Source organism: Castanea sativa, chromosome 5 (genome assembly GCF_040712315.1).
Source record: "Castanea sativa cultivar Marrone di Chiusa Pesio chromosome 5, ASM4071231v1".
In the NCBI taxonomy this organism is placed as follows: domain Eukaryota; kingdom Viridiplantae; phylum Streptophyta; class Magnoliopsida; order Fagales; family Fagaceae; genus Castanea; species Castanea sativa.
This window is the reverse complement of record NC_134017.1, coordinates 70,793,116-70,805,929: the sequence shown is the minus strand read 5'-3', so window position 1 is coordinate 70,805,929 and position 12,814 is coordinate 70,793,116. Positions and strand designations below refer to the sequence as shown.

At 32.1% G+C, this 12,814-nt stretch overlaps 1 protein-coding gene across 2 annotated transcripts; it reads right to left on the bottom strand.

The window, feature by feature from the left end:
• Window positions 1-3,806: 3,806 nt before the first annotated feature.
• Window positions 3,807-9,723, bottom strand: LOC142636762 (cysteine-rich receptor-like protein kinase 25). 2 transcript variants are annotated; one of them, XM_075811054.1, is made up of 7 exons: window positions 8,821-9,723; window positions 6,038-6,205; window positions 5,681-5,802; window positions 5,254-5,479; window positions 4,893-5,130; window positions 4,553-4,700; window positions 3,807-4,448 (listed from the first exon to the last, which is right to left on the bottom strand). In XM_075811054.1, exons 1-7 carry the CDS (start codon window positions 9,629-9,631, stop codon window positions 4,119-4,121), a joined length of 2,043 nt encoding a protein of 680 aa, XP_075667169.1. In that variant the 5' UTR covers window positions 9,632-9,723; the 3' UTR covers window positions 3,807-4,118. The 2 variants fall into 2 exon arrangements, with proteins under 2 accessions (XP_075667169.1, XP_075667170.1); XM_075811055.1 differs by having other exon boundaries at window positions 5,254-5,464; window positions 8,821-9,719.
• Window positions 9,724-12,814: the final 3,091 nt, after the last annotated feature.

Sequence of the window (12,814 nt, the reverse complement as noted above, 5' to 3'; positions counted from 1 at the left end):
AAATAAATGTGGAACTGTTGGACCCAATTAAAACTAGTGACGAACATTTCTTGAAAAGTCTAGCAAAATTCCTCCATTAAATGGCAGCTCCGAGTACACGCTAAGATTAATTTCCACCACAAATAAATGCATCTCAAGTGGAAACAATTGCCAATTTAAGAAATAAAGCACATTTTAATGGCAAACCTTTAATTGTCAAATTTCACATTTCCACAACAATTAGATCAACTCAAGCCTGATTTTTGCCTTTGAATATTAAAATGATGAGAATTCCAATATGTTTATGTCATGTCAAAATATGCCCCAGAGACCCTTGATTTAAAACTCAGGTTTGCAACCAAATTTGAAATCGGACAAAATATGGTATATGCATCTGTGTATGAAAAAAAAAAAGAATTATTTACTAAAAAGCACCATGAAAATAAATATAAACAAAAACATAAACATATGTACTAAAACACATGTTATTTTTTTTAATCATATATAAATATGGGAATCTGTGATAAACTATTCCATCCATATTTGAATTAATCATACTATTAACAAATCAATTTCCGACAATAAATGTAAGAGACATTTAACTTTCAGTCTTTAGGCTCTAAGAAAGTGTTAGTGTTTCTCCTAATCCTATTTTACTTGAACATTTGGTGAGGGAAACCATGCTTATCCTTCCTAACAAATGATTAACAATTCTGATATTGGATGTTAATTTTTCTCTATCAATCTTAGGCTATATGCACAAAACTATAATGAAGTGTTTTCATAATTCATTTGAATGCATTATGAAAATTTTGCAGGAATGAAGTATTTTCAAGATGCATTCAAAAAACTAGTTCTAGATGGTCTTTTGCTCTTTCTTGTAGCACTAGTTTAAATTTATTAAAGAGTTACCTTAAGTTCATTTCAAACATCAATGGTAAATTATTAACAACTTTAGTTTCGTATTGACTACTTCTCTCTGCTTTATGTTTCCTTCATGGCATATTAATTTATTGTTTCTCCAATTGAGATATGATTTTCGATATTTTTCTCTCCACCACAATTATTGGGATTTTCCAAGTAGAAAGAATTGAATTTTCACACCAATGTACCACTTTATTAATAAGTTAGTGGGGTAGAAAAGATAAATAAGAAGTAGAATTTTATATTAATGAAAAAAAGTAGAAAATAAAACAACATTATAATTACCTTTCAAATCTCTTTAAATTTGATAATTTTTCATGAAAATTCGTATACAAACAATTAACTTTAAATTTATGTTGGCCTTTATCTTAAACTAAAATGAAAAATACCACCCAATTGACCATCACCTTAAGAGTATTGTGTCATCTTTGGAGTTGTGGGGTCACTTGTGTAATATGAAATTGCAAGATCATTAAAGCAGCTTTTTGGAAGCTTATTAAATGAACACAAGAGTAAAAACCTAATTCTATTCTCACTAATCAAGATCATGCAATGACAAAGGTATAAATTGAAGTGATGCTATATATGCAATATGGATTATATACTTGTCGTACAATGTAAAATGACATCAACCACTTGCGGAGTTTGGTGAAGGATGTGATTTACTTTCATCAAGACTTTAAAGCTTGCATGTATATGTATAAGGATAATAACATTTAGAATTATTTATCGAGATAAAATTTAAATAAAAAAACCTTGAACATAAACAGAAATTTTAAATATAAACATAAACAAAATGAGAATATTTTTGTCATATTTTTTTTACCAATAAACATTTGTAAATTTTTATTCATATATAATGATGTTGAGAAACTATTTCATACATATTTAAATTAATTAAACTATTTGCATCAATTTTTTTACTATAAATATATAATAAATAACATATTTGACGAATTTATTTGGGACCCAAAAATTATCCTGTCATTTTACATATTTATGTTTATTTTGATGGAAGGAGCTATAATACTTCATCGGTCATCAATGACCATTTGAGATTCAACTTGTAAAATCCGGTTTAGATTCTTTAGTTAATTCACACGGAAGTTATTAAGTATTTGTGATGGAAGGAACAATATTGCCTGAGCTTGGGTGATATTTCTGCAATGTTTTGTTTGGCCTTTGGGAGAGAGAAATGGAGTAGGGATGGGATATGAAAGAACATATTTATCCCTTTCACTTGAAAAGTACACATATATCAAAGTTGTTGGTCCATATATTTTAAAAAGTCATGGTAGCAATTGGCAAGTCATTGTTTAGATCTTTTGATTTAATGTGCAATGAAAAGTTCTTTATTTATTTATTATTATTCATTAAGAGTAATTTTGGTATTGCATAAAAATTCACAACTTTTGCTACAACCATCTTATATGACAAGCTATGATTGGCTGAGTCAACTAGTTATATGTTATTTTTATATGAACACACCACTTCTTCTCCATCACTCATAGTCTTTCACATGGATAGTTGTTGCAAAAGTTGTAGTCTTTTATTATGTGTTCTAAGAATTTTTGTACATCCAAGGCACGAAAATGCATAGTTATACTTTAAAAAAATTAAATTGAAAATTTTGTACATAATGAAGAAGTTAAAACTAAAAACTTGAAACAAACAATTAATCCCAGAATTCGAAGAAGATTGCCGTAGATAAACTATAAATATTAAAGGGTATGGTTGCACTAACCTCAACATAGTACGTTAAAATAAACTGATATTGAAATATCTCATTCTAATGGATAAACCAAAACCTTGAAATAGTACATTGAAATAAACCGATTCCAAAATGTCTCACTCTAATGGATAAACTAGAATGGCCACTAGAATGAAGTTGATAACTTTGGCTAGGGGAACATTAATTGTGATGGCATTAACATTTCTTTTTGTTAGGAAAATATCTATTGTAGAGTCCATATTTTTAGGTTTGCAAACTGCGATCAATTGTAATCCATTTGTAGTGTTTTTGGCGAGTCCTAAATGTGTTAAAGGTGGACTTCAAAGTCCAAGGCAAAGACCCAAGTTCGGATCAAGAAAGAATCAATTTTAGAGAAACTTAATCAATTGCAAGCTTGACACCTATTTCGATCGATCAAGATTGCGATATTAGCAAAAGCTTGAAACGTGAAAAACCTCATTTCAAGACCAATTTGTGATCCGTTTGTTGTACTATTAAAAGGACATTATAAGTCATTTCTAGAAAGATTTTTCAAAGAGAAAAATCACCATTTTTATGGCTAGGATATGTATAACAAAGTTTCTCTCAATCTCACTATACTAGAGACTTTCAAAATAGACTCGAGCCTCCATTAGTTGCTAGTCAAAATAGTGAGAGTTCAAAAGGACATAGAGAAAGATCAACATGGTATTGTTGCTACCATAGTGCAGATCTATATGAAGCCATAGAGAAATATAGTCTACAACAATTGTTGGTCAAAACCTTCAAGTGGAATTCTTTAAGTCACAAATAGGAGAGTTTGTGTGCAACAGTCCATAGTAGAAGAATCCATGGATTCGGAGCTATGTGTAGTCATGCCAGTAAGTATCACATAAGGTAACAGTAGATTTATGGTTAAATCTATTATGTAAACTTTGATTCTATTTAATGGATATATTGCCTTGAGAATTGTTTAGGTTAAATCCTCTATAGATTTTTTATTTTGAAACCACAGTTTCAAAAGTTTTTCTAGGTCATTATTCTTGGTGTTAATGTGATCTATGTTTATTTGATTCAAATCTCATGCATAATTAATTTAATTAATTATTTGGCTAAGATTTGGTAATATTTGAGACAACTAGGGTCTAAAACCCTAATTAACATCTATTATTATGTTACTCACTACAGTAGATTATACCAATTCCTTGCTATCTTCTTGAATTAGTAAACGATAAATATTTAAAGTTTTGACATGCGTCGAGTACAGTAGTGTATTGGACATGACATAGTACGTGTCTAAAACTGATTACATATATGTATTATGCCCCCATTCAACGGAGCACTGGACAGAAGTTTTGCTCAATACATAAAATATTTACACTCAACTTCCCCCAGGCAAATAGACAGCAGTCTGCTTACTTTATTGTACATACACCCTTAAATCTCTCGAAACATTCTGCCCACCCAATTGCACAAAGGCTTGTGCATTCCTTGCTTCTGTAGATTATCGTGCGTGTGGTTCAGTAACAGATTCATCATTGATAGACCATGACATGGGCATGCTAGTAGATTGATCAGACTCCATATACATTTGCGGCAAGTTCTGGTCTGTGTTGCGAAGGAAAAATGCTGGTTGTAGCGGTGTTGGTAGACTGACAGAGTGGCTACTAAGCGTGAGAACTATTGATGCCATAGTTGGTCTATCAGCTGGATCTTTCTGAACACATAATAAGCCAACGTGGATGCATTTGATGGCTTCATCTATTAAATAAAAACCTTCCAAAGTTGGATCCAACAATTCCAAGGGCCTCTCGTCCCTCCAATGTATCCAAGCCTGCACATTTGATTAAGTAGTGTTTAGAATGTCATGCTACAATACAAGTGGTGACATTGGCATTAAGAACGGAAAAGAAATTACACTATATGGTTTATACTCACATAGCTTAGGAGGTCCTCAGCCGCTTTTGATGCAAAGTTACTATTCTTTTTACCAGTGATAATTTCTAGGACTAAGACACCAAAGCTATACACATCAGATTTCTCAGAAAATTCTCCTTGCATTGCATACTCTGGAGACATGTAACCACTGCAAACCAACACCAAAAACATAATAGTGTTACTAAAAGACAATTAGGAGCCTCATGACTATGCTGTTCAAAATGACCATTTTTATTTATTTTTAAAATTTTATTTCGGTGATTCATTAGATGGAATGGGACTTGAATAAATCCATTAATTTCTAATGATGCAAGATAGAAGAAAACAATTTGGAACTTACTATGTCCCCACAATTCTACTCGCATTTTTATGAGTTTGATCAACTTCAAGAATCCGCGCGATACCAAAATCTGAAATTTTTGGATTCATATCGGCATCTAACAATATGCTACTAGCCTTTAGATCGCGATGTATAATTCTAAGTTGAGAATCTTCATGAAGATATTTAATTCCTCGAGCAATCCCTCCTATAATCTTATATCGTGCTGCCCAATCCAATTGTCCTTGTTTTTTTGAATCTAACAGCTCATCAAAGAAAAAAAAATCTAATAAGATTTAAAGAATTGCAAATGCACATCGATGAGAAATTGATGCAATTCTATTCACATAACACTATTGGATGTGTGTTCTGATGCACAAACCATATATAAAATTGTCAAGGCTTCTATTGGGCACAAATTCATAGATAAGTATCTTCTCTTCTCCTTCTAAGCAGAATCCCAAAACCCCTGCTAAATTTTTGTGCTGAAGCTTGGCTTGTAGTTCAACCTCGTTCTTAAATTGTTCGACTCCTTGTCCAGAGCTTTTCCCTAACCTCTTTACAGCTATAACTTGTCCACTAGGAAGTGTACCCTGGTAACATATGTACTTTAACTGGCTTTAGAATAGTTTAATTCAAAGAATTTATTAAATCCCAACTTCAAAAAAGTTTCAAATTCTAAATTTCATTATATTTGTATGCAGTAAATTTTCTACAGATTCGTAATTTGAGTACTACCAAAAACAAAAACAAAAAAATTAAAGGGAAAAGAAGAAGAAAAAAGACAAGAAATAATTTTTGATTTATACCTTGTAAACTTTACCAAATCCACCTTCCCCAATCTTGTTGTCATCTGAGAATTTGTTGGTGGCGGCTTCAATTGTCCCAAAATCAAATTGCAAGGAGTCTACAGTTGTTAATTCACTTGCAGCTAAACATCCGAAAAATGAAGGTAAGAGATTACATTAGAAAGAGCAATGTTTGCAGATATCTTGAGGTGAGAGTTTGTACATAAACACTAGGTTCTATCATTTTCTGACAAATTACAATCTGTCCGCGCATTCGGCTTAAGAAACCAGTTTAATTAATCGATTCCTTCACGTGGGCATGAAAATGAGAAGACAGTGACATATATGACGTGAACATAAGACCACGTGCATACGTACCTTGATAATTTAGGACATGATCAGATTTCTTTAAATTCTCTCCCTTTGTTGCATTGGACTTCTTTCTTGCTCTCATTGTTAGGAAACAGAAGGACAGAATGACCAACACCAAAGCAACAATCGGAACAACAATGATGATTATTGTTGCCGTTGAGATTTTTTTCTTTCCTGCGTAAACAATATCATGTTTCATTGACAACTGTACAATAGTCCCTTGGGAGAGAGCTGCATAATAATTAATTAGGTCTAATCCTATGTTCCATGGACATGGCTAACATGGCCAAGTACCCGTACTTGTAATCATGTGTGTATCTGTGCAACTTAGGTGTCATTGTACTTCTTCGATATTTATTATCGCCTTTAAATTAATTTTAAATATGTTTTCAAGAATTTTATTATTATTAATTAATTTTAAAACCTAAAAAAATATTACATCCAAAAATATTTAAAATATACCTAAAAATATTAATTAATTAATTACCGTATCCTAGTCTTGTACTCTTGTTTTTCAAGAAATGTTGTACTCTTACCAATGAAATTTGCTTTTAATTTTTTTAATTATTTTTTATGAGAAAGTTGATCAATAGAAAATAAGGAAGAAAATGTATCATATGCATAAGATATATGCATTATCTTTCTCAGAGAATGTGGTTACCATATGATTGTGGAGTTCGCAAACTTTGAGAGCTTGAATGCATCCATTGGATGCATAAAATACATATTGGGGAGGGAAGGATGTCCCAATAAATCTACCAAATGGAATACCCATTATGGTTGAGCCAAAAACCGATTATTTCAACTAAAAAATATTTTATACTTTGGGAGTGGGTCGAACCCATTCTTTTGTGAGAGGGAGGGAGTATACTCCTAGAATATGGAATAGCAACCCTTATTCAACTTAAGCATCGTACAATAGAATTGTTAATTTTTCATTAAATAAAAAAAAGTAAGGAAGAATAGAATTGTTACTTTTTCAATAAATAAATAAGGAAGAGATTAGTTGTAAGTTGTAACAATCCAATTTAAATTTAATCATACAATAATCCTTACACTTACAAACCAATGACAAAAGAAAAACATGAATATACGGGCTCACCCTTGGCAGAGGCCTTATGTGGGAAAGTATGAAATTCTATCAAGTGATAGATTCTTGGCAAAAAGAATTAAAAATATTCTCAAGTGCCACCTCAAATATAAGAACAAATTAAATATTAAAATTTTGTTTTATTTGATTCAATGTTTCAAAACTTTTTTAATTAAAAAAATAAATATTCTTTGTATCTTTTGGTTCAATGTATCAAGACTTTTCCTCCCTCATGCATATTCAAAATATTCTTTGCATTTCAATTCACCATTTTCACCTCTTGCACTTCTACTCCTTTATATATACCTACCCATAGCCTATCATGTCATCCCATGTCAAATACAACATACCAAAAATGATTTAATTTATCTTCAATCTTTCAACGACACTTACCTAGCTCTAACATTGTTGACTCATCTAACTCTAACCCGTACGAGTTGGCTACAACCAAGGAATAAGGGGCATGCATTTTATATTAAGTGATAGCAGCAATTGCAATTTTGATTTTAAGGTCAAACGTTATAGATTTATGAGTTTTGTAAAGATTGCGATTGATTATTGCGAGTATTTGGAATGTGTATTTTTTTTTTTTTTTGAAATTAAGGAGAAAGAGAAAGACACATTTAATATAAACTTTTATTCTACAATATTCCTCCAAAGTTGTTTTTTAATTTCTCATTACTTGAATTAAATAATTATAATGGATATGTATGTGCAATTTATAATTAATTCTTCTTATGATGCACACATTATTAACAAAATTATATAACAATTATACTTTAATATATGTATAATATTCTCTAAAACCATATTATATAAAATATTATAACGTTATTTGTGCACCGCACAGACAACTTACTAGTTTTACTAATTAGTCCTCCTGAAGAAGAAAAAAAAAATTGCATCACTCTTATTAATTGATCACTAATTGAAATAGTGGGAATGCCAAACCACCCATATAAAAAACTCATTTTATAAATGCCATGTAATTTATTTATTTATTTATTGCAAAGTTGTTAACTCCAACTTTTGAATATAAATTCACTATATTACTTTTTATGTTCTACTTTATGTTTACCAAATACAACTTATGTGTTTATTTTTATTTTTTCTATTTTAAACTTTGATTATTTTATAAAAAAAAGTTAAATAAATACATACTAAATTATAATTGATAGAATATAAAAAATGATATCGAGAATCTGCATTCCCAACAATTCACATGCTATTCACTTGTTACGTTGTTTTATACATGTGACTTATACTCGGCTTAGTATACCTGTTACTTACAAGAAGTACTTTCTTCGCTAAATGACGATATGAACTAGCCTATTGAATCATAGGTGGGCACAAGCTCTGCAAATGGTTGGGTCTACCATTCTACCCCTCACCGAACCATATTGGTGGGCAATAGAATGGTGAATGGTCACTTACCTACTTCTATAGCCTTTTTGTTTATCTAATAGCTACATCACATAGAGTTATAACCCACTTAATTGGTCCTGACTTTGTACAAGTTAAAGCTATTGTTTCCAATTCTTTAAAGGGAGAAAATGAACAACATAGATAAAGATTCATAAAGTATGCCTCGAAAAATAAAGACACATAATGAATGCCTTGAAAAATTGAAGCACCATCACTCAATTGCCAATAATATAAGAGAAAAAGGAAAAAGCAGTCAAAAGTCCGGTTACCGAACCTGTATGTGAAGATGGGTGAACTGGTGTAGGTGCGAGTGTTGCATTTTCCATCCTGTAAAAAGGGTACAATTCGTACCTAACACTGCAACTAGGAAAAATAACTCTTCCCCCTTGCTTTCCACTACAACACCATGGAAGAAGCTTTATAGCAGCTTGAAGACAAGTACTACAATCGTTTCTGGACAAGTCCGCTGTGCACTGTACAAGGTTGTACAGTGTTTGAAAAGCAGAGATACTCACTTCCATGGTCCCATACTTTTTGGCACCAATAGGAGCATCAGATGCTTGTGCTGCAGTCTCGTTCATACTCTTTGCTAGTAACTTGTTAAACTTGTCCTGTTCAGTGATATTCTGCGTGTTCAATAGAGCGAACCTTGGTTTTTCGTCCACGGTAGAGAAGAAAGACCGGTTTGAGTAACGTAACATGCACTCATCGTACCATATCACAGCAACTTTCTCTCTTGAACACTTCTTGGTTACCTCTTTCACTGCCGCAGCTACACATTCTTGACAGAGTTGAGGGGTTACATCACCGCGACAGAGGAAGAGGCCGTAGACGGGGTTGGGGGTGTTTTGGCCGCTGGTTGTGTTGTAGAATTCGAGGTTTTGTGTGGCGTTGGAGGAGAGTGAAGAGAGGAGGGAATTGAGATTGGATTGGTAGATGCTATTGGGGCTGAAAGTGGTGTTAGCACATACCTCTGTGAGGTGAACTGGGTCTGCAGCATGAGTAGTGGTATGGCTGAGGAAGCTAAGGCTAAGCATGGAAATGAATAGAAGGGTCATGGAGGGATTCAAGTTCAAAGAAGTCATTTTGATATTTCAGTCTCTTCCTCTTTGTGTAAATTGGACCTGATTTTGAGTTTATATTGATGTAGTGAGGACTGACTAGATTTTAGATGAGGAAATGTTGTCATGAAGATGCAAAAAAAAAAAAAAATTGGTCCATATCTCTTATAATAAAATTTTCTTCTTTTAAGAAAATTTTAACTTATGATATCCACTTTTCATAATAACTTTTTATTATTATATCAATACACAAATTAATTTTTTTTTGTCTAAGTAAAGGTTAAATTTTAAATCTTTTATTCAACCATCAAAGATTTTACTAATTTAGCTAATTGAAACTCATTCTTATAATAACTTGATACACTTGAGAAAATGTGATTTGGATTATATTTTTACTTAAATTTTATTCGTTTTTTTTTTTTTACACAAAAGAAAAGTTTATTGAAAATCAACAAAAACATAATTTTATTAGAGATATATAAACAAATAGATCAAGACAATTACAGAAAAAAAAATGGAAGAAAAGATGTTATTACGGTTTAATCCACATCTCTAATATTCGGAATTTTTTTTTTTGTTGTCCACAAGATGGAGATGGAGGTATTTTTCCTCTCCTATTAGCTATCGTCTTTGTTGTTTTCTGCTTTACTTTGTGCTACTAGAGTTAAAGTATTATCTAACATTAAAAAAAAAAAATAAAAAAAAAATAAAAAAATAAAAAGAAAAAGAAGAACGGATCCGAGAAGGCTGTAGAATATGCAAGCATTTGCGTGAGGATAAGGTTAGGACTTAGGACACGTTGCAAGTCAAACCTTTAATAATTTATATGTCCTTACTACTTTCTAGAAGGGACTACCCAAAAAAAAAAAAAAAATTATTAACATAATTGAGATATGGACTAAGAACAGTTAGATTCAAGATTTTTCAAAATTAATTAATTTAATTTTTAAAATTAATTAATTTAATTTTTAAAATTAATTTAGTCTCTAAAACAGTTTAAAAAAATGACTAACTAATTCAGCAGTTTTTAGAGATTAAATTGAATTTAAGGAACAAATTAATCATTTTTTAGAGCTCTTAACCTAACTAACAACAGACCTAACTATCAAAGTACGTTATTGGATTTTAGGAAAAAAAAATCATATGGAAAAGTGAAAAAGATCAAAGAATATATTCCGGTCAAAATTGTTGTGCTGCCCGAGTGGTAAAAGTTAATGATGGAGTTGAACTTTGACCGAAGCATCGGCCAAACTGATCTACTTTCCAGTGCAGTGAAAGCGCCGTCAATAGTAGCGTTTTCGGCGTAATTCTTTGTCCAGTGTTGAAATTCCATTCCTTGATAAAAATTAAAATTCGTAGAGTTCTTTGGCGGGGTCCAGAAGTGTGACCAATATGAAGGGCCTTTGTATTGGTTAACAACTTGTATATCCTAAAACTTGCATATGCGAATCCAAAGGCCAAAGCCCACTCATTGCTCAGTATGAATCTCTTAGTCTAAGGTTCAGTCCAGAAGGGGTATTATTTAAGAAGGAATAAGAATTCTTTTCATTTTTTCTTCCACCTCATTTTTTAATGTCAATATATTTATTAATAGGTTAAATATATTGATTTTTATATATAATTATAGATAGATGGTGAACAAAATATTTAAAAAAATGAATTTATATAGTTATTTTGATAAAATTTATATAAAAATATCAATATGAAATTCTTCCTCATAGAAACAAAATCATCTAAAGGTAAAAAATAAAAAATTAAAAAAGAGTAAAACATCAATAAAAATTTTAAAAATAATAGCAAGCTGAAATTAGTTGAAATAATTAAAAAAAAATTTAATTCACTAAAGTGATATGTTCATTTTTATTATTTTAATCTTAACAATTTATATTTCTTAAATCCTTTTAATGACATAATATATGTGTGTGGAACAGACGCTCGTAGTAGTTTAAATTTTTGCTATGTATTTTGTTTTTTATTTTATTTTTATACAAGATATAAACTCTACCCTAACTTAATTAATCTAAGTGTATATATGTGTGAAACTCTCCTTTGAAAATTTAAACTCCAAACCTTACCCCTACACCCCACAAGCACTTGTGAATACATTTGTTTTCATGTAGGTGGTGCACTTATTATTCTTGTAAAATGAATTTTTATGATTATTTTTATAAGATACAATTGATTTTGGAATATGGCATCTGAGCGCACAATTGCACCTGGACCCAAGAACAGTTATGGGCTCAGGCCCAATTTGCCTTAAACAATAAGAATTTTTAGAGTGTGGGCTTGAAACCCAAAGTTAGAAGTGAGTGAGGATTAAATGACAAACTCAAGATTGCAAGTATTTGGAAACAAAGAAGGAAAGTAATGTAAATAAGCCTCTGACGTGCTCGAGAGCTCGTTCTTATATTATCTCTCTCTCTTTGTCTTTTTTCTTTTTAGGTTACAAAAAGTCCCTCCTCCTTTCTGTTCTAGGTCCTTCCTTAAATACTCTTCTTTTTAATACTTTATACACGTGTTGCCCCAACTCCTCCCTTAGCCTAGATATTTCTTTTCTTAGTGCCTTTGAACAGTAACTAGAAGTTTCCCTTCCACTGCTCAAGTGTCACCTCCCCATTAATGCGGCCGTGGTGGTAGGTGCAGGGTCTTTAATGTGGAGGTAGCAGCCTTTACCTTTGACACTTTCCCAACATCAGTGCTTCTAGGACATTCAAGGGTTCACCCCCTTTAACCACTGGTCTTGACCGTGTCATTCCCTAACCTGTACCTTGTAGTCCCGGGTTCTCTGGTGTCAGTCCGAGGGAAAAACATCCTCGGCTGGATCCTCGGATCCTCGGTGTATGGGCCGACCTAAAGTACCAACAAGCCCTGAACCCAAGAGCAGGTCGGCCTTCCTTAGCAAGGCCCAATGGCCCTTATCCCTATTAAGATCTTTTTACTCCCCACAATAGCCCCTCAAAACTCTAATTTTCGACATCCGAGGAGAAAAATAGGGTTTTGATCTGACGAGGATCCACTCCACACACTTTATAAGTGATGGCACGTGTGGAAATCGTTTCGCGTCCCAAAAGATGACACTTGGCGGTTTTATTTTCAAAAACGCGCGCATTTATTACTGTAAGTTACTCTTTGTCTCCCACGTTCAACGGTGAGATGGGCATCCAACGGTTCTCATTATTCCGCGAAATTTTAGGCGGGATGCATATA